Below are 23,284 nucleotides of genomic sequence, written 5' to 3'. Positions count from 1 at the left end.
GGCGTGAGCCACTGCACCTGGCCTATGCCAATCATTTTTTGAGAACTTCTTTACTTTCAGGCCACAAAATATTTCAGGCTCATCTTGTATTTTTACCACCCCATCTCTAGCACCAGCCATTTCTCCAAGGAGCTCTGGTTTCTTTTGTTGAAGAATGGTATCTAGAAACCAAAATCTGGGTGGTAGGTATGCTCATTGCTACTGGGGTGTCACTGTTGCTAGGCCCCTTCAGCAGAGATAAGAAGTATATGTATGTATAGCAACCCCTGTATACCTACATATCTTTGTCTCTCTCTCTATCCACTGGTAAATACATTAAAAACCATGAATGCATACTGATACCTCAGGTTCAAATCCAACATCACAGGGTGGTTTCTAGTCTTCTCGCCTTCCTTATTTGTAACCTCTTTCTATGACCATCAGAAACTTGCTAAGCACCTCTTCGGGTGTGTCTGTTTCTAATCCACCTTAAAACATCACTTGGAGTGGTCAAAATTAAAGCAAAAGAACTAAGAAAGCCATAAAGAACAAGTTTATGGAAGCAAAGGTAATTATCTACTAAAAAAAAAGCCATAAAAGGTTGATATTTATTTCTGGAAGTCTCTTTAGGAATGGGCTTGACAACATTTTGTCTACAAAGTATACAGAGGAATGAGATTCCTTTCTCATGCTATAGTGGCTTTCATTTAAAAAAGAGTATTTGTAAGCATGACAAAATCTTATATTTGTAGAAATAACATAATACATATAGAATTTGGATCATGTGAGGTATTTCTACTATGCAGGAACCACTTTAAAATACTGATATTGTGCTAAATACTGATATTGTACTAAAATTATGAGGCTTTGTCTTAAAAGAACTAGTACTGAAATGTCAAAATTCATATCATTCTATATGATGCATATCACTGGCAAAGTGCCTACCTCTTAGAGAACTTAAGTAGAGTTGATGGAAGGCTCTTCTTAACCCCCCCAAAGTTATACAATTACAAGTTCTTATTGACTTTATTGACTAGGGCAAGGAGAGAATGAAAAAAAAATTCCAGACTTGAATTATTACAAAACAAATATAGAAAAACACTTTCCTACTATTACACAAATCCTATTTTTTTTTTTTTTTTGGCTTGGGGACACAGAATGGGATAGCTAGAATTCTCAAGAGAATAAAGATAAAGATGGGGACAGAAATATCAGTAAAATTGCACAGAATTAGGAAGCCAATGATCACACAAACATTTGGGAGGCTGGAACAAGAAGAGAGAAAGTCGGCCAGACTTAGGTGAGCACTAAAGAGGACCAGAGGACACACAATGTGCTTCAGAAACAGAGGTCCTGCAATGAAGGCAGGCACTGAGCTAGCTATAGCTATGTTCCGGTGACAACGGAATCCAATGACTGGTTTGCCGGGAAATAGTCTAGCAGGATGGGGAACTTTATGGGACTTTATGTTTGATATTCTCTGGAGATTGATTTGGTCCAGGAATGAGCATAATATTCAATGAAAACCACTAAGGTATAATACTACTTTTGGGAACATGACCCTTCCTCTTGCTCCCTGGTCTTGAGGTTAAGAAAATGAAGGCCTTGGAACTGCTGGCAGTCAGCATGTGGAGCCTAAGGGCTGAAGCTGCGTAACGCAGAGGGAAGAAATCTAACAGACTCTTCCATGCCTCAGGACAACACTGGTTTGGAGCTTTTCACATACGTAAAAACTGCTTAAACCAGTTTAGGTTGGATTTTCTGTCATGTGCAATCCAAAGTGTCACAACTAATATCTTTAACGAATGGGATTTTAATAAGTAATCTTCAGTTTTCTATTCTCCCCTTGAACTAATATTTCAGCAAACTTCTCTACTCTCACGGCTTAAACCATAATTTCTGTCCTTATGAGACAGTATCTAAAACCAGGCCTAATTTCTTAAACAAGTGCTATTACCATGCTTCTGATTGTTTCTAAGGAATTTACATATCCTGGGTCACCTTCAATTTGATATTTATGTAGGCATCTATCCATTATTCAACCAAAAGTTAGTGGTTATCTACCATATATTGGGTATATGAAGATAAAGTAAATAATTAGCAATTTTCTTTCATATCAGATTTTCTCTTGGCAATGTATTAGCTTCAAGTTCTGCAATCTCAGTAAGTACTGAGTGGGGAAGAGACATCCCAGAACATTTCTAATACTGACTCTGTTAAGCACATGAACTGTTGAACAGGAATACTTCCCTGCTATCATACAAACCCTAATATTTTTTGCTTTCTTTTTATTCACTTTATGTGCTGTTCACTTTTTTTTCAGTCTCTTTTATTCTTTTGCTCAAGCCTACCCCTTGCTTTAGTCTTAGTTTTTACAGTCATTCTACAGTTTTTATTTGCCCGTAACTCAGGCCTACCAGCACTGATCATGAGCTTGTTTAAATACACAAATGACACTGAGAATTTAATAAGATGCTAATGTTTGCAGTGAGGACACAGGAACAGCCATTGCCAGAAAGTACTAAGAAAATACAAAATCTGCAGATATAAATATGTCCTGCCTGGTCCTTTTTGTCCCTTTTCTTTCTTGCCATATACCTACAAGGAAATTCAGTGTGGTTCAATTTTGAAACTTACACAACTGATTCAACTCCTCCCCATGTGCTTTCCTTGTCTGCTACACATACTGCACACACCAACCTGTTGTGACTCCATTCCTCAATGAGGGAACACAGTTATCTGTAGTACCACAGAAAGGTTAACCCACAAATATCAGCTTTTAAGTTTAAAATAGATATTTCCTTTGAACATTTACTCCTACATTAAAAAAAGCTACAACATAATAATAAACACATTAGTTAAGTGCTTTTAATCTTGGAACCAGTATTTATTTATTTAGAGGCAGAGTCTCACTCTGTCGCCCAGGCTGGTGTACAGTGTGTGATCTCAGTTCACTGCAACCTCTACCTCCCTGGTTCAAGCAATTCCCTTGCCTCAGCCTCCCGAGTAGCTGGGATTACAGGCACACACCACCACGCCCAGCTCATTTTTTTTTTTTTTTTTTTGCATTTTTAGTAGAGACAGGATTTCACCACATTGGTCAGGCTGGTCTCCAACCCTTGACCTCGTTATCTGCCCACCTTGGCCTCCCAAAGTGCTGGGATCACAGGCGTGAGCCAGTATTTATTAAGAGCTTGTGATAACTTAATAGCAATAAAGGGTGGTGACGAATTTCACAAAGGGTCACTTACAGATGGTAAACCAAATTATACACTTTTACCACAAAATACGAAAGTAATCCCTGGGACTCATGACAGGGTTATTAATTTTCCTTTCCCCTTTATTTCACTCTGAGAAGCCAGCCCATGGGACATCAGGCCTTTCTTTTTTTCCCAGGAAACATACTAAATATCTTCCTTATTTTGAATCTTATATATTACCACACATATAAACCTAGGGCCACAGAGAATACTCAGAGTTCATGTAAACTAGATATTTACACATCCAACAACCTGGTATAAATGGCAACAGAAAGTGAGTTAAGACATGTGTTCTTCTTCCTAGGGGGACAAAATGCACCATTGGACAAAATGCCTACAAGTAAAAATTATAAAGAGCTACCTTCTTAACAATGGAACATTGGAAAAGGCCTGAATAATTTTGTAAAGTTCTGGGTGTGTGTGTTTATAACAAATAAGACAAATGTTTATATTTGTTCTAGCTCATGAGTACACAGGCATTTGATGAATTACCCTGTACATTTTCTGTACTTGTAGTTTTTTCCCTAAATTTCCAAAAACAGTAAAGATAAAATTTTTAAAAATATGCTTCAAAAGTTTACGATATAAAATTATCACTTAGATGTTTAAAAGCATGAATATTATTAAAGTTACTTACCCAATTGCTGATCAGGTCATTTTTTAAAAACTTTAAATTCTGAAACAATTTTAGGCTTTCAGCAAAGTTGATATCCTTCACCCAGCTTCTCAATGTTAATAACTTACATAAAATCAGATTATGATTCTCAAAAACCATTAAATTTGCAGTGATACAATACTACCAATTTAAAGACCTTTCAATCTCACCAGCTTCTCCTCCAATGTCCTTTTTCTGTTTCAGGATCCCACTCAGGATCCCATGTTGCATTTAGTGATTATGTGATCCGGTCACTTTGACCAATCGTACGGTATGACTTCTTCTTTCTACATTTCCTTCAACAGAATGCTTTCCTGCTGATTTTTTCTGTTGACTTTTCTCAAAAATCTGTTTATCTTTTAAATTTAAGTTTTAGCAAACTAATGGCAGATATTTAATTAAACTAAACGAGGTGTAGCAACATTGAGAAATAATTTCAGAAACAACTGGTACGATAAACAGAACCAATCATGCTTTGTTTGAATACTGACATACTTTTCATTGAGTATAAAAATTTACTTCAAGGAACAAATAGTTTCATGACTTTTAAAATACTCCTTCAGAAGACTAATAAATGCAAACCACTTGTTTTGGAAAATGTTTACAAAGTGCTGCCAGCCCTATGTTGTCAGTGTCTACTAGAACCTTAGTAAGGCTCCTAGTGTCTACATGCTGACTAAGCAAAATGCAATCTAAATCAAGCTTCTATGTATCATTAGAAAGAGTAGTCAATGATGACATTGCTAGCAAAGCATATCCAGGTAATTATTTTATCCAGCTGTAAGTAATCTAAGGCTACTAGAAAATCAGCAAGCATGTGTTAGATACATCCAGAAGCTGATTTGCATAACAGTGAAGCATCAGAAAACCTTAAAATGTGAAAACGACAAAATTTTGTAAGTATTGTCTGTAAAGACATAACAAATCCCTCAAAAATAAAGTCTTCCATTCCTTCAACCAATTATGTTGAAGCAGATAAAAATGGCATTTGGGTGCTCTAGCCATGAAAAAAACATGTTCGTCCCCGCCCTTGATCAGAATATGTAAGTTGATCAGATCCTATTTAATTATATTTAATTCTGTAATAAGCCCATATATAGAGAGCGCAAAAGAGAGAGCCTATATATATATATAGAGAGAGAGAGAGACAGAGAGAGAGAGAGAGAGAGAACCTATTAATATGGTAAACTAAAATACAGGAAGAAATGATATGTGGGACAAAACATAACAAAACCAGAGAACTACATGGACACTGACATTTAAGCTGTAAAAGATGCCAGTATTCCCCAACAAATGAACTTAAAAGTCTAGTCATCAAAATAATAGACCAAATGGGTGGCCAGGCTACTAACATGTTTCCCTTCCCAAAGCACCTGATGACTTCTCATAGGTGAGATTTCTATTCCCCAGGGACTGTGACTTAGTCCTTACTGGTAAGTAAAAGCTGGGACCTCCCAGTTTAATTCAAACCTCTTTGTTTGGACATAAGAAAATGGAAAAAACAAGTAGCTGGAAGAGGAGTGTTTCTTTCCCATAAAAAAAAGGAAGAATTTGTCATGAAAGAAGAAATGCCTACTGAGCTGGCTACTCACACATGGCCATTGTCTGGGAAAGGTATTTTTTATGAAATGCTTTAGAACTCTAGGATCCTGGAAAAATGAAAACTAAAAATACCAAAGGGTGATGGAGGATAAGCTTTGCCTCCTTCTTCCCCTCCAATCTGCCACCATGCTCACTGTTTTTACAGTTGTGTTAGTTTATTAGAAAAATATAACTTGATTGGATCATGTGGCTATGTTTAAAAAAAAAGCAGACTGGCAGATCTGACTGTGCATACTGGAAAGTGTAAGACAACCTTCTTACATAGGAAAGAATAATAGCAAATACATACTTGAAAAGTTTCTGGGATGAATACAGTAGCTGGTTAATTGAATTATGCGAGGAAACTGCTGAAGAATCAATTTTTTTAAAAAAGTTAAGTTACATGGATGGAAAAATTGATATAAACTTACTCAAATAATGTTGAAAACAACATGACTTGCTAAGTAATTTACTGCAGTGCCTTAGAAAATGGTCTTGATCTACATAATCCAGGTTTTGAAAGACTGGTATAACAGAAAGGCCAGCAGCCAGGAGATGTGTGTTCTAGTCTCAACTCCACCATACAGTATCCCTGGGCAAACTGCTTAACCTCTTCACTCTGTACTCAATGAGGGAGTTAAGACTAGCTCCATGGGCTTCAACCCAAGGTTCCTTGACACTTAGTGGGTCCCACATAGTTAATGGTGGTCCATGAGGTATTTTTAGTATTCCTAAGAACCTAAAAGAAATCATGAATTTGTCTGAGACTAAGTTGTGGAGGTGTTCTAAAGTTTTTGTTTGTTTTGGTTAAAATTGTATCAAGTTGGTATAGTTAGTTATCTAATACTAAATGCAGTGTGCCTAGACCATGAGGTCAGTGGGAGAAAAGGATAATAAAGGTTATTGATAAAAAAGGATGACCTTTAAGGTATTTTTCAGCTCTGACATTTAGTAATCTATGACCTCCATATTCATGTGGTGTGATTTTGGGGAAAGGAAGATATACAAAGACCAATATTTACTGAGCACTTAATTTGTACCAAGCAATGTGTCGGGTACTCTGCATACATTATGTCACCTAATCCTCTCAAAGTCCCATAAATTAAATATTTTTGCCTTCATTTGGGAAATGCACTACAGAGTAACTTTTGACACAACCAACTGGTCAGTAAGTAGCAGGGCTGGGGTGCAGATTCTGTCTGCCTCTTTACAGCACCATGTTGCTTTATACAAACTACTGCTATTAGTTCTTAGTAATTTCATTTTTCTAATTGGTAACTGGGTTGTAAATACATGCTTTTTCCTGTCCTCAGTTCCCTTGCTCAGCCCCAGTATGTTATGCCAACATAGCCAACAAGTCCAGGGGACCAACCAGGGAGTAAAAGAACATCTAAGATGTTGTCAGTTACTCATCACTCAGGGTTTCTTTGCTAGAAGCTTTCCTAGCAAACAGCCTACTGGCTTATATGGACAAGCGGGCAATTTGCTGTGACCACAGGCAACACTAAATGCTGTCACAAATTCAGTAGAGTGGGGGATAGAGATTTACTTCTAATCTTTTATTTTTCCACAGTCCTTGGGTTGGGGCTACAGTGCTTGTCCATTTTACTTAATACTAACCTAACAGGGGCTATCATTAGAATGCTAAGGAGATGCTATTAAGAAAAAAGTCTCTAGTACTTAATTATTAGGGCTGGAATTATGTGTCCAATGTAATGGCACACAATTCTAACACAAATACCCTGAGGCCAGCAGTTTTCTAGCAAACAGTCTAGATTAAATTTGGAATTTGGTAACTAAAACCAATAACCAGAAATGACTAATTTGGTTAAAGATAAGATCTGAAGGTGGATTTACATGGAAGACTATAATGACTACACTGGATTTCTCATTAGAAGGGCTCAGAGTCTTATGAAGACTTCATATTCCCCAAGAGAACCACATTTACACAATTAACAATTCCTTTGTTGGGAAAAAAGCTTCTCATTATTGCATGTGGACACATGTGGGCTGTGTAAAAATACAAGGGATGTGTAACACACGGTAAACAGAAAGTAATGATCTTAAACAGGCCAAATCCTTGAACTCGTCATTAATAAATGTCTCTCTTGCATTCAGCTACCCCGGCTGCTGGGAGCCTGTTTTCTTCAAGTACTTCAAACACTGAAATCCAGGAACATTTATTATTTTAATCCATTACAGGCAGTGCTTGATTTAACTTTATTGGTTGCGGTGGTGGTGGTGGTGGTTATAAGTGGGGGTACAGCAATGTTCTTTTACACATCATTTCAAAAGGGCTTAATTATATTTTATAGTTTAGGCCAGGAATTCTGCTTGTTTTTTGTCTAACAAGGTTCAAATCGAGTTCAGGTCAGTGATGAATCAGAAGAAAAAGTCAGAGATGGTTATCTCTCTGAAATGAGCTCATCTCCCTCTACGAAAGGCTGGGCAGGTACATCATGTTCACTACACCACAGCACATGAGATCGCTCTGATATCCTAAGTTTGTTGCTTATTAGATAATTTTTATTTTTATGCAGCTTTGAAATACATACATCAGAAACTCAACCCAGTGGATATCTTCCACATCTCTGAAGTTATTCTCCTATGTATTTTAAAGGCTTCCCTTTGGAATCCAAAACAGCTATAGCAACCACACAGCACTAAAACAAAAATGTACATAAACAACATTTTAAAAATGCACAAGCTCTTTATCACAGGACAATGAATATATATCTCAAAATAAAAGATGTAGAATACTGTATTTACATAATTTGGTTAAACAAAACAATACATGACTATGTAAACACGGCTGAGCAGCACATACCTCCTAGTGCTTTTTTTAAAATGTCAAACAGTCATAATTTTTAATCTCCTTTCTTGAGGGTGTCAAAAAAATCTTTTCTAAGGTAGTGGTAATTAATAATGATTAGTGTATCTAATCATATAACAGTTACAGCAAGGAGAATATAATTTGTATGTTGAGATGTCTTCTCCATTTCATATAATTTCTAAGAGGACAGGAGAATTACAGTATCTCATACATTTATGGTTTTTATTCTCGTCATATTAGACAACATAATATGGGACATTTTTTGAAAAAAGTTAAGATAATTTTACTTGTTCTTCTTATTTCCCAGCCAATTTTTAGAAATTCCTGTTCTACTTTTTGTCGAATGCCTCAAGGTTCACCAGGATATACAGAAATATATCATAGTCAAAAATTATCAGTAATCTACAGGTAATCTAAGGGTGAAAAAAGAAGTACATGCCAGTTTATCAGTAGCAACTTTGAACCTTGTTATATAGTAATAGGAGGGAATCTGACCAGGATTAATAGTGGTACTCAGTCCTGGGAGGGGAGGTGTCATGTTTCACGGACGCTAGGCCATCTGTTCTTCCCCTCTACATTTTACTTCTGCTAAACCATAAACGCACCTCTACCTCAGGGACTATAGAAAGGCATTAGAATTCTTCTGCTTTTCATTATCACAAGATTCAGTAACTCATTTCATTGTCAAGATAATCCCCTTTTACTCTTTCTTTTGCGCTTGTGGGGTATGCCAAAATGACAAATAAAAACCCAGATGTTACAGACCCAATGAGGTCTCCACCTTTCCTTGAGTGTTGGGTTTAAGCTACTTGGGACATAGTGTCAAAAATGACAGGACCCTGATGCCCACACCCAATATTCATTAAGGTTTGTTAGTGATTTGTATAGCTGTCTACAAGCTGTACTTCCACTTCAATCCTCAGTGGCTGCTTAAAAGTTAAGTTTGTCCTCTGGCTTTAACTGTCAAAGAACTCATTTCCTATTGTTCAGGCATTGGACAGAGATGCTATTTCTTGCTAAAAGTAACAAAAGTCTTTGGGGTGCTGTAATTGGCTGGTTATTGCAACATATTATTTTAGGTAGTCATATCTAATTTACTATTTTATTTCCCCTTAGGCTAACTCGCATCTCTGCAGCATCCAAAGCTTATGACAATGCCTTATAAGATTTTCCCTGGGAGACCCAGTTAACTATAGAATGAAAAGTTGGAGCTCCACTTTTTATCAATTAATGACCTGGTTTCACTTTTCAATACATGAAAAGGAACTTTAAGTTCTTTACATTTTATTGGTACTGAATTCAGTGAACATGAGAAAAGGCATTTTGTATATGTGAAAAATAATGTGGTTATGCTTTCTCTCTCTACTTTTGTTTATTCAAAAAGATAAGTACATCTGGATGACAGAGCCTGGGGTAGTGAAAGTTACATGAACCATAGTCCTTTGACTAGAAGGAGTTCAACTCACTGGTTTTGGCTTGGGTAAAAAGTCACCCAAATCCTTATGGACAGGGGATCCTTCTAACTTCTTCCCTATTCTGACTAAAATGCCAACCAAGATGACCTCATTAAGGTTCTTCCCCCAATCTTTTGTGGCACCTAACTTGCTCATATTCTATTTTCCTTTTCCTTATCTACACATATGGAGGCTGCCAATCTAAGTGCCCCGAGAAAGAGCAAGGCAGCCTAAAGTTCAGCTATTTCACAGCTCTCAACTGTGTGCTTGTTTGTCGAAATCTAAGGAGTGCCGCCCAAATAGAGCCATAATTTACTCAGACAAGGGGAGCTAAAGTCTGTAGCTCACTCTCCACCCTGCCTCTGGAAAGTGCTACACTGCAAGTTCACAATTTATAGCTATATACTTTTGGTTTCTCCAAAGCTACATATTTCAAATGGCAAAAATGATTGCGTTGTATATACACGTAAGGGAAAGGCTTTTTTTCTGTTGTTTTGTTTTCAGAAAATACTATAGAATGGGATGGGTTCAATGAATAGCAAAATAAATATTATCTGCCTTAAAATATTTTAAAATATATGATATAATTTCTAAAGGAGATGTACTTTTAATATAATCATAGGATTTTCAGCAATATTATACACCAACCTTAAAAATACAAGCATTACCTCTACTGAAATCAGAAGTTTTGGGTCATTTTACCAAAGATTCATGAGAGAACATAAGTATTCTAACAGAAATGGGAGTTAGTTTATTCTAAGTCACTGCTATACCAGTATCTGCAGAGTGGAATTTAAAAAAAATCAAATCCTATGAAACTCCCATAGTTTAGGGTTAAAGAATAACATAGGAGGCTAAGAAGAACTGGTAGATATTTTTGGTAAAGTAGAAAATATTTAACCATTTCGTTTCATTCCAAATGATAATAACAGGAATTCCTTTAACTGCTTCAGTCAATAATTTATAAATATTTAGTTTTATAAATCAGTAAATAAATCTGAAAGCACAGATTTAAATGTATTCGGAATGCCCGCGGGAGAAAATTAACTTACCACTTTTGATCATATTATTTCCTTTCCACACACACTTCCTGTAAGCTTATGACAGTTTAGATGATAAAAACATATAATCATTAGGTGAAATCAAATATTTTTGTACCTTTGACAAAGAAACATATCTAAAACACATTCTCAATGGTGTTTCTCTAAATATTACTTAGCACATAAGATTCCTCTAGCATTACAAATCTATTTCGGCTCCTAAATTAAAACTCATCTGGAAAGGACCGTTTTACCCTGTTTATATAACATTGTCACATAAAGAGTGTTAAAAAAATACTTCACTAAAAATAGCTTGCGTAAGTTAGGGATTAGAGTAGTTTCTGCTGCTATAATTGTTCCTTTGTAGTTTTTTCCATGATGTTTTTGCACAGTGTTTTTGACTGTGTTTATTAAAATCAGCACATCAAAAAGGATCAAAGAGAAAGTGAGTGAGAACCGAAGAAACCCCAAGTGTGTTCTCTCATTGGGGAGTTATGCAGATTCACATAAACAAGTGCAAATTGTTGAGGTTTTAATGAAAATTTTCTACAATTATTTTATCTGAAGTCATTCTATACAATAACATCTGTACAGCAGATGGCTATACTGTACCAAGGCAATGCTCCTTTTTCTTTCGTTTAATAGCACATCTGAGATGACTACTTTTGTCACTGTGCTCAATTTGGTTCAGCAAATAATTCTGAAAAATGCAGCTGCTGCAGATGGTCACAACAGTTATATAAACTGTAAAATCAAAGACACAGTTAAGTATTTCTGTATTAGATTCAAACTATAAAAATCTGACATCAACTCCATTGAGCTCAAAGATATACTAAAGTATAAAAAATTTCAGTTGAATGTAGAACAATGTTACTTGAAAACTACAAAAAGAAATATGACTACTGGTAGGAGGCTTTTATGTGAGTATATTTGCTTTTTGGTGGTGGTGGATAGTTTTTACCACTTATCAAAATTATACTTTGAATATATGTTTGCATGTATTTTATCCAAATTGCAAAGCATGAATTTTTAAGACATTCAACTACACAATGAAATTAACATTCAAAACTTAAGTTATGTTGTATTTTAAAAATACAGTTAAAATCAATTTTTTTGAAAAAAATATGTGGCAATCTCTTAATCACAATTTTCCAAGAAATCAGTCCTTATAACTAGAAGTTAACAAATCTTATTTCATGTAATTACAGTTTATTATTTTGCTAACCTTGTTATCATCCTAAACTGTTTGAGTATGCATAAAGAAAAAACTGTACTAAAAATAGATTTTGGTGTTCATTATAGTCTCATAACAAAATTGTTACTATTAAGTAGCTAATCTCAACTCTGATTTGACTTGATGCAAATAATTATTTTAAAACATTTGCTGGAGACTACATGTTAGAGTTGCATAAAGTATGTTTAGTCAAAGCTATAGTTGCTATTTTTGTGTTTAACTAGATTTAAGAACAGCATTGTAAAAGGATTAGGGGTATATAGTTTTTCTTACATACAGGGGGAAAAAACAAGTTCCAAAACTAGAGTTTACTAACTTGCACAGCTTAGTGAGAGAAGGATTTTTAATATTTTAGAGGTCTTTCCCAAAGACAGACATCATTAAACATGGATAAAATATGAGTAACTAATGAATAAAAAAAGCAATGAGGATGAAAAAAGAAAAGCACCTAAAAGTGAGTATAGTATGTTTAAATTCTTCCATTTTGTTTGAGTCTTAACCTTTCCCTGCTATGATTGAGGTACAACTGGAAAGGCATGGGAACAGACCTAGTGTTGTCTGGGTTGCAATTTATTTGTGGATAAATCAGATACTGTAGTCTCCGGTATTTCATAGTCTTTCATGACCCATGAACCTTACTTACCCTTTTCACTTGTAACTTTTAAGACAATTAAACAAAATACAGAACTTTTAGTTGGCTTGGTCACGAATATTTCTAGTGAGAAAGAAATAAATCATCTATGTTTTGGCCTAAAATTCAGGCTTCTCAACTATAAAACTTTTCCTTTCTGTTTTAACTACTGTGCCCAACCTGACTATGTGGAACTAAGTTACAGTAAGTCTACAGCTGCCATTTAATTACTTTTTGATAAGCAACTAAGTTGCATATAAGGATTTGCTTTATCCCCTGCACTATCCCCAATCCCCAATTTCCCCCCACAAATTAAAGAGGGAAAATACATGGTTCCCTTTTGCTACATTTACTTTCAGAGCAAAATTTCTGGCCCTGTGCCCTGAAATTTTACAGTAGCAGTTTCTGTGATTGAAAACTGCTATTTCCCACCTGTGTCTTGCCTTTCCTCTTCCCCTCATCACAATCCTTCTGCCCACGCTTCCCATGCTTTTTGAAAAAGTATATAACAATTTAGTCATGGTAACAGAAGTGGAAAATGTAGATGTCACTGCCAGTTGATTTCTCACCTCTCCTCCCATCAATGGCAGTCACTTTGCAGAGTCTGTACCCCACTTTGCTAGGCTAGGCACAGAAGCACAGCTTTTCGTTGCCAGGTGTTGCTGCCTGATAAAATGCCTCAACAGCATTCTTGCAAAGTTGAACCTTGGCTTCTGTTACACTTTGTGTAGCATATCTGCCACAACACCATCTTTTCTTTTTTAAGTAAATGGTTACCAGTGACTTAATGCTGTGCATCAGAATCACCTATAGGGCTTGTTGAAGCACAGATTGCTGGGCTCCATGCCCAGAGTTTTGCATTTAGTAGGTCATGGGTGGGGTCTGAGAATTTGCATTTGTAGCAATTTCCCAGGTGATGCTGATGCTGCTAGTCCAGAGATCACACTTTGAGAACCACTCTTCTAATAGTTCACAAAACTTGATATACTGTTGTTCCACTATAGCTGTTTTAGGTAAAAAGGAATTTAGGAATTAACAGTTTTAGATACCTGGAAGAACATGCCTCAAGAGGACAGGAACATTTCTGTTTAGACATTACTTAAAGGATTTGTTCTAAAATTATCTCTAAAAATAAGGTCACAAACCAGAAATGTCCTCATCTCTAATGGCCTTTACAACTTTTAACTTCTACATAATATAAATCTTCAAAATGATGCATTTTCAGATGTTAACAAATCATCTTACTTGTTCTGTCTCCCCCCTCCCCTTTTCTGTGACTTACCAGGTACTTTTTGTGTTGCCTTGACACTAAGGCTTCCATTGAGGTTTGAGAGAGATGCTAACAGGCATGGTTTGCTGGTATGGGGTACAGTTTCCATGGAGATCACAATCTGAGTAGTTTGAACAGAAATTTTTTGAAAGCAGGAAACAGCTCTCCACATGTTTTCTTGAGCTGAAATCTTTTGCACTCCATCACCATGAATTTTGGGTTTAGACAACTTTCCACGGTAATATTTGGAGACTGGAAGATCATCCTTATTCACCATGGTGTTGGACATGGCTGAAGTCTCTTCACTATGTGCCAAACTGTGTGCATTTTTTATCTTCTTTAAAAAAAGGTTTATCTGATCCAGTTTGGTGAAACTCAGGTTTGCTTTCAAAGGCTTTGATATATCCAAATTGACATCCGCTATAGAAGTAAAAAAGAGAAAACAATTATTGAAGCCTTCTTATTGAATACAAGCCTTTACTTCTCTGACAAGCTCCTACATAAAAGTGTCCCAAGATCCATATTATGGACTCATTAGGATGCCTGAACATGATATATCTCTTATTCATCACTTAACGATTCTTTCCATGTTGTTACTTGAAGGAGCACTCTCCCTGGACTACTTACATGCCTACATTCCTGGCCAATCCTTGTGACATGAGTGGCCCTGATACATCGAGGGCCACACAAGGATATCAAGGCTGTCAATTTCCACTCTGCCCCTTATACTCCAAGGCAAAATGAAGCAGGTTTTCCAGTTTGTTACCTATATGAAACTGGCCTTTCTTCAAAAAAAAAAAAAAAAAAAAGGACTTTCCTTACTACCCAGAACCATGTTTGACACAAATAATGGTATTACTAATAAATATTTATCCAAGTATCCCTACAATTCTCTAATTGTTTATGCAGAAAATGTCTGTTTCCCCCTTATGACCTGTTGCAAACTAGAAGAGTCCCTGTACCTTTCCCTACACTCTGCATTGATAAAAGTTCAAATACCTTGCCCAATGTAACATTGGTAGACTGAGATTTCTTTAAATCTGTAGTCCATTTTATATGTACCATATACCACATGTTGTCCTTATTTGTCTCTTACTTACCTGACATGAAAACTAGCTGTATTGTTTTTAACCTTCTTATTTCACCTAAAATCAATCTTTCTATTATTAATAAGACATAAGACTATAAGCATCATTAAGACAGAGCATGTCACACATCTTTAAAACCCAGTGCTTAGCACAATGTGTCTTACATATGCATGCATTCAACAAATGTTTGAGCTTACCTGACCCTAACAAGTGCTAATTTCATGACAGCCTGAGGATGTAACAGAAGACATAATCCCAAATGAAGCTAGGACTAGCAAAGTTATTAGGCATATTATTATTAAGTTATAAATCATATGTAATATTATTTTTCTGTGTGTGCAGGAAGAGAGATCTATTGACACCAATATCTAGAAATCAAGATTCACAGATGAACAGAGGCATCTTCAGCCCTGAGGAGGCTGGGCTGTGTCTCATGAACCTCTGAGGGTGGGCGCAGCTGACAGCTCTGTGTGGGCAGAGTCCGCGTGGTCCTCATTCTCTTCCCTGGGGGCAGGGCAGCCGAGACGGGAGGGCACACACAAGGGGGCACCTTCCTGCCCTAGCCTGGCCCAGTGGCCTCTGGAGTCAGGCAGCTGCAGCAGCTGCACCACACCACAGTGTGGATCCAATACAATTCTGTGGAGGGGTTCTGGGATTCCAGACTAAGTGAATATCCATGGAATGATGAAAATTAAAATTTACTTGATTATGGAAGTCTCTGATTCATTCCAGCCAATGTATTAGATGAGCCACTGAGAATCACCTCAAAGCAATTGCTCTCATGGCCCTCGCCAGGGCAGTGGGGCAGCAGGAGGACAGGTGGCTAGGCCAGTAGCTCTAGCTCTTCACCTCTGCGGCCTGCTTCTCAGTCTTCTCCTCCATCTTCTCTTCTTTCTCCAAGGTCGCTACAATCTTGGCCACCTGGCTGGTGGAGGCATGAACATCTTTGTCCACCAACTCAATCACATTGATGAGGTCATTGATGTTGACCTTGCCATTCTTGTCTTCATCCAGTGCTGCGGCCAGGCTGGTGAGCTTGCTTTCTGGAATGTGCCTGACTTGCTTCATGGTGCTGATGAGCTCAGTGACACTGATGACGTTCTCCCCTATGGGCACGCCCTAGGCCAGGCCCAGCTTGCAGGCCCTGGTCCATCTCCAGGTGTGAGATCAAGCCCTCGATCTGCCTGATCATCTGCTGCACCCTCTGTCAGTCTCTTGGTGGCTTTAGATGCTTTCACATATTTTTCTTCACCTACCAGTCTTTGAGAGTTCCTTCTTGATCTCTTGCATGTTCTCGCTGTAGTCCTGCACGTCTTCCTTCAGCAGCTCCAGCTCCTCCTTCTCTTTGGTGAGCGACTTCTGCTCCTTCAGCTTAGAGCAGGCATCGCTGAGGATGTCGATTTCCTCCTTAGTTATCTCCTCCTCCTTCAAGCTCTCTAGCAGGGGGCAGTGTCCTTCAGGGTCTCTGACCACAGGACTGCATCAGGCACTTCTGGCTGAGGTTAGGCCCCTGGCCTTCGAGGGGTGGCTTCCACACCTTCGGGCGCGACAGCCTTCTCCAACTCCGAGCGCTTCTGCAGCTCCTTGCGGTGCTCCCGCTGGATGGCTGCCTCCTCCTGCAGCGTGACCTCCAGCTTTGCCTTGTGCACTTGCCCACCCTCCACCTCAGCCACTTTCACCTGCTCTTCCTTTGCCACAATCTCTGGGAGAGTCTGCAGTATGGACTTGAGCTGGTCAGCTGGCGAGAGTTTCTGGGAGGTACATCGTCTGGGACAGGATGAGTAGCGATATGGGAATCTCCTGATGCAGGTGCAGCTCCAGACACTGCTTCAGCTGAGGCGGAGGGCCCACATGCCTCACTCCCCACACGCCGGCTGCAGCACCTTGACGTTCAGGTTGTCCACCCCTCCTCAGCAATCAGCTTATCATTGGCCTTTATGGAGCGCAGTCAACATGGTGAGCTGGAACCACAGAAGTTGTTGATGCCGAGGGACTGCAGCTCCAGCAGCTTGCACGGCGCCACCAGCTGCAGCCGTGACAGGTTGTCCAGGGTCAGCTCATTCTCAAATAATTTGGAAAAACGCATGATTTCCTCATTGCTGGGTCTCTCCCCCATCCCCCGGATCTTCTGGGAAAACGAAGTCTGGTGGCACTGCCCTTGGCTGCTTTGTTCTTCAAGGTCCTCTCCTCGATGGTGTCCTGGAGGAACTCTGCCAGCTCCAGGTTGACCCGAAGCTCCTTCAGGCTCTCCTCCTTGATGGACTGGGTCTCAAACGTGGATGCTGGCATGCTGGGGAAGAGCTTCATGGTCACGGGCGGCAGGAATTCCATGAACTGGACAACCACGAACACAAGGAACGGCACCAAGCAGAGGAGGTCGGCGCGGATCCGGAGAAACTGCCTGCGCTCTGCCTGGTCAGGGTGTGGCTGTCAAGGGTGTGCCACAGCATGAGCACCACGATCTTGGCATGGATCCACAGCAGGCGGAAGCCAAGGCAGTAGCGCTTCAGCTCATCCAGCTCCCTCTGCCCGAGCGACTTATTCACCACCACCTCTGCAGGGTGGGGGTGTACACTGGGCCGCCTTCCTCAAGCTTCTTGTTCTTGTCCTTGAAGGACTTGAGGGACTTCTCTACTACCAAGTCATCAGAGACACGGCGTGAAGAGTGCCAGCTGTGCACAGGAAGGCACCGAGGTCCCGCAACCATAAAATCCACTGTGGCAGAGGTCCATGGCACTCTCGCCACCGTGCGTGGGCACTTCTGCCTCAAGGCCTAACAGCCATGGTGATCGCCTCTGAAGGAAGGGTACACGGGGTGGACCAGAGTGCAACAGCCAAATGGAACATTTGCTCCACTCCTCAACCCCAGGATGTTGGCACAGGTGAGACAAGCAGAAGTTGGACTTCTGGGTGGACTACCCAGAAGTTCTCATCAAGGCTTCATGATTGATTACAGCATTCACTCATACTTAATATTCTACATCTTCATGAGCAGGGCCCCTTCTCACCTTCCTCAGACGTCAGGATCTTTGGCTTCGCTCCTGGATACCCAGGCTCTCTCAGGGTCCCATCCCCTGTAAGTGTTCCTTCCTTCATGTGGGGACATTGTATTTTCTTATCAGGCCTAACAAAACTCTGAGTCTTGTTTACAGCTAGTTGTGCATTGGAAAGGGTCAGAAACTTGAGTCACCCGTGCACAATACTAAAATGTTCCTTTCTCCCCATGTTTTTAAACAGGAAAAACACCTTAATGTAAAGGAATTATTTTTTAAAACACCTTATTGACATATAACTCACATGCCACAAAAATTACCTTTCAATAGCATACAATTTATTGTTTTTAGTATACACAAGGTTGTGCAACCATCAGCGTCTAATCCCAGAACATCATAATCAACACACACACACACACACACACACACACATACACACACACACAGTATCCCATACTACTGAGCAGTCACTCCTCACTCATGCTCCCCTCCAGCCCCAAGAAACCACTAATTTTCTTTCTGTCTCTACAGATTTGCCTATTCAGGACATTTCATAGAAATGGAATCATATAATATGTGATTTTTGTACCCGGTTTCCTTCATATAGCATAATGCTTCCAAGGTTCATCCATGTTGAAACATGTATCAATACTTCATTCCATTTTGTGGCTGAACAGTATTACAACATAAGCATATATCACATTCTGCTTATCCATTATCAGTTAATAAACATTTGGGTTGTTTCCACTTTTTGGCGATGATGAATAATGCTGCTATGAATATGTGTGTGCAAATTTGCTTTTTAATTTTCTGAAATATGTACGTAGCAGTGGAACTGCTAAGACATATTTGACTGCAGTTATCCTAGTGAGCGTGAAGGAGTATCCCATTGTGATTTTGATTTGTATTTCCCTAATTACTAATGATGTTCAGCATTTTTTCATGTGCTTATTGACTGTATATATTCTTGGAGAAATATCTATTCAAACCCTTTGCTCATTTTTAAATTTGGTTATTTGTCCTTTTATTATTGAATTGTAGGAGTTCTTTTTATATTTTGGATATAAAATATAAGATTATTATATTTGATATATATAGATACATGATTTGCAAATATCAGATATATCATATCAGATATATACTTTGCAAATATTATATCAGAGATATGATTTGCAAATATTTTCTCCCATTCTGTGGATTATCTTCACTTTTTTGCAGCACAAAACAGTTTAATTTTTGCAAAGTCCAATATGTTTGTTATTTTGCTTGTGCTTTTGGTGTCATACCAAGAAACCATTGTTTAACCCAAAGTCACAAAGATTTACACCTATGTCTTCTTTTAAGAGTTTTACAGTTTTATCTCTTAAATGTAAGTCTATGATCTTTCCTGAATTAGTGTTGTGTGTATACTGTATGAGGTAGGGGTTCAACTTCATTCTTTTATATGTAGATATCTAGTTATGTCAGCAACATTTGTTGAAAGGCATTATTTTTATTTTTGACTTGTAGAATTTGGGGTACTGGAAGAGGCTGGTGGGAAAAATATTTTAGATAAATTGGATGGCTAAAATGACTCACACATTTGCCTCTGCATCCCTGTATGTGGGCTTCCAAATTCTATGACCTCACAGAAAATAATACCTTTAACAACAATAAAAAAAAGGTGCAATTTTAACAGATGATCATTAGAACAAAAACAAAACAAAGCTAAAGTAGAAAGAAGACTCAGATGTTCGATCCTGAAACTGTCTTTTTCTTGGGTGTATAAAATGAAAACTAAAGAAGGGTCAGAAGTACTCATTCTGTAGAAACAATTTAGTAACCTACCCAGGAGGTTGCCCAAATATCCACATAAACCAACTGCTGAGCCTAAGGGATCCATTTTCCCTGACTGCAGACTGGCAAAGTATCCATAGAGAGGTAAATACTAAAGCTGCTGATTGCTACCCTCATATCTCAGGCACCATTGTGGTCCCAGGGACACAGAAAAAAACTATTTATAACTCTGGCTGCTTGCTTAACTTGTCTTTCTCTTTTTTCAATAGATTGGATCCCATTATGTTGCCCAGGTTGGCCTCAAACTCCCAGGCTCAAGTGATCCTCCCGCCTCAGCCTCCTAAGTAGCTGGGACTACAGGTGTGCACCACTGTGCCAAGCGCTAACTTTTTTTTCGAGACTCAGACTTTGGATCACTTTGGCCAGCACACCCTTCTTGACCCTTGTTGATGAGTGAGGTGCTTCTCATCATTACTGTCAGAATATCCTGTGCATTTTGCCATTACCAGGCACCTATTGATATTATTTTTGTAGTTACCTACTTAGGTATCTGTCATAGTTCAGTGAACTGTGAGCTCCTGGACTGTCCTAAATTTTAATATTCTAAATACCTAAACTACTGTTTGATCTACAGGAAGTACTAACTGAATGCTGAAGGAGGTAAAAATATTTCATTTCAAAATATGGTTCCCAGTTGAGATGAGTATTTTAAATTAAAAACTCTTAGAGATTAACAAGTACTAGAAGAGACATTTCCGCCATCTATATAAAGATGAAACTGCCCCACCAAGGAGAACAATTGTTCTTGTTCCCCTCTTTATTATCTCATTATTCTTTACAGGAAAGAAGACCAAAAATGTAACCACACCTGAACAGTCCCCTTTTCAAGATAGTGACTATCCCAAGGTCATTTAAGTTACAAAGATAACTATTTACAAGTTATTCTCTGTTCTCTGATCCAGTCATTCTCCCTAGTAATCATTTATTGCCCCTCAATAGAATTTCTGTTCTATCCCTTCCCATAACCTGTTTTACCAGGATCCAAGCCTCATTCTTTCTGTGACCTCGAGATGATATATAAGCTTCTGTACCTTGTTGGGATGCTGGATGTTCACGCTGAAGGCTCCCATGTATATACATTACATACATTTGTATGGCTTTTCTATTAATCAATCTGCCACATGTCAGTGATTTTCAGATAACCTTTAGGGGGCCAAAAGCCTATGGCCCCACAATGTTTAATGATGTAATGAAGAAAATATGAGTGAATGCAAGTCTGTCGCCATTTTCTCCTGAACTCTCACAGGCTCATCAAATTAATTTATCCAAGCAATCCATTAACTCCTCTCAGACATGCTGTATTCCCTGTCTTAGTTAATGGTTCTATAATCCACCAAGTGGCTTTAGTCAGAAATCTGACTTTTTGACTCCTCATTTCATTCCCTCTTTATCTGGTCCCAAGCCAAAAACTGATTAAGTTCTGTCAATTTTAGTTCCAAAACATTGCTTGATTCCAATCCCCTTCTCTCCAGCATTCCATCCAGTCCCTATTTTCCTCCACCATGTTTTTGATATCGTTCAGTTACTATAAAGCCTCCTAAATGGTTCCCCTGTCTAGACCAATTGTCTTTAGATTTAATCTAGTCTCCACAGAGTGATTTCCAAATAATTTGTTTTAAATGCAATTCTGAGTGGCTCACTCCTGTTTAAAACTCTTTATTGCCTCCTCCTTACCTAAGAAACAAAAGATCAAGCTCCTCAGATAAAAAAAAAAAAAAAAAAAGCAAGCAAGCAAGCAAGAAAGAGTTCTTGCCTTTCCTTATAATATCTGAGTTTGCAGAGCCCACTTCCCCCAACCCATGCTGTTAGATCACTAGGCCTTGTTCATATTGTTCCCTTTATCTAATGTACCCTTTCTTTGCCAGTTTAATCATTGGGATACTGCTTCAGCATTTTCTCCAAGAAGTTGATTCACAAGGCTAGGCCAAGAGGGAGGCAGAGCAAGACAGCTGGATAGAAGCCTCCACCAATCACCCTGCTCACAGCAACACCAAAATGAACAATTATCCGTAAAAAAAAAAGGAACTTAATAAGAACCAAAAATCAGGTAAGCAATCACCGTACCTGTTTTTAACTTTGTATCACTGAAAGAGGTACTGAAGACGGTAGGAAATACAGTCTTGAACTGCGGATGCCAACCCTTTTCCATCTCCGCAAGGGTGGCTGTGTGGCACAGAGAGAGAATCTGTGCATTTGTGGGTGGGAGAGAGTAGTGATTGTGGGACTTGGCATTGGAACTCATGCTGCCCTGTTACAGTGGAAATCAATACCAGGCAGAGCTCAGCTGGTACCCACAGAGGGAGTATTTAGACCATCCCTAGCCACAGGAGAACCATCCTGTGGGCAGAACCTGAGTTCTGGCAAGCCTTGCCACTGCAGGCTAAAGTGCTCTGGGGTCCTAAATAAACCTGAAAGGCAGTCTAGGCCACAAGAACTGCAATTCTGGGGTAAGTCCTGGTTCTGTGCTGGGCTAGGAGCCAGTGAACTTGGGGGGCATGCAATCCAGTCAGACACCAGATGGGGCAGCTAAGGGAGTGCTTGTGCCACCCCTCCTCCAATCCAGGCAGCACAGCTCGCAGCTCTGGGAGAGGAGAGGGAGAGTAAAGGGGACTTTGTCTTGCAGCTTGGATACCAGCTCAGCCACAGCAGGATAAGGCACCAGGCAGAGTCCTGAGGCCTCCATTCCAGTCCCTAGCTCCCAAATGACATTTGTAGACACACCTTGGGCCAGAAGGGAACCGTGCCTTGATGAGAAGGACCCAGTTCTTGCAGGATTCATCACCTGCTGACTGAAGAGCCATTAGGCCTTAAATAATTAGCAGCAGCACCCAGGCAATACTCACCATGGGCCCTGGGTGAGACACTCAAAGATATGCTGGTTTGAGCTGTGACCCAGCACATTCCCAGCTGTGATGGCTATAGGGAGGGATTCCTGCTTGAGAAAAGGAGACAGAAAAGTGAAGGGTAGTTTGTCTTGCAGCTTAGGTACCAGCTAGCCCACAGTGGGAAAGAGCACCAAGTGGGTTCTTGGGATTCCCAATTCCAGGCCTTGGTTCTTGGATGGCATTTCATTTCTGGGCTGCCCTGGGCCAGAGGGGAGCTCATTGCCTTGAGGAGAGTCTCAGGCCTGGCAGCATTCACCACAAGTTGACTGAAGAGCCCTTGGACCTTGTGGGAACATCTGTGGTAGCCAAGTAGCACTCGCTGCAGGCCTGGGATGGTGGTGGCCATGGGGAGAGACTCCACTGCTTGTGGAAAGCGGAGGGAGGAGTGGGAAGGACTTTTTCTTGTGTGTGGCTTGGGTGCCAGCTCATTCTCAGTAGAATGGAGCACCAAGTAGATTCCTAAGGTTTCTGACTCCAGGCCCTGGCTCCTGGACAGCATCTCTGGATGTACCTGGGACTGGAGAAATTTCACTGCCTTGTAGGGA

The 23,284-nt window shown here is 39.3% G+C and overlaps 1 protein-coding gene and 1 pseudogene across 5 annotated transcripts in view; both read right to left on the bottom strand.

Moving 5' to 3' along the window:
• Positions 1–23,284, bottom strand: part of VPS13B (vacuolar protein sorting 13 homolog B) — an 868,795-nt gene that overhangs the window by 164,341 nt on the left and 681,170 nt on the right. For all 5 annotated transcript variants that reach the window (XM_055116771.2, XM_063606452.1, XM_057303059.2 and 2 more), the window contains exon 36: positions 13,950–14,357. In XM_055116771.2, the coding sequence (XP_054972746.2) occupies positions 13,950–14,357 (408 nt within the window). The remainder of the gene's footprint in view (positions 1–13,949; positions 14,358–23,284) is intronic.
• LOC103786642 (mitochondrial proton/calcium exchanger protein-like) lies at positions 15,863–23,238 on the bottom strand (annotated as a pseudogene).

The sequence above is a fragment of the Pan paniscus genome, chromosome 7, assembly GCF_029289425.2.
Source record: "Pan paniscus chromosome 7, NHGRI_mPanPan1-v2.0_pri, whole genome shotgun sequence".
In the NCBI taxonomy this organism is placed as follows: Eukaryota; Metazoa; Chordata; class Mammalia; order Primates; family Hominidae; genus Pan; species Pan paniscus.
Note: the sequence above shows the minus strand (reverse complement) of the source record. Positions and strands in the feature narration are given on the sequence as shown.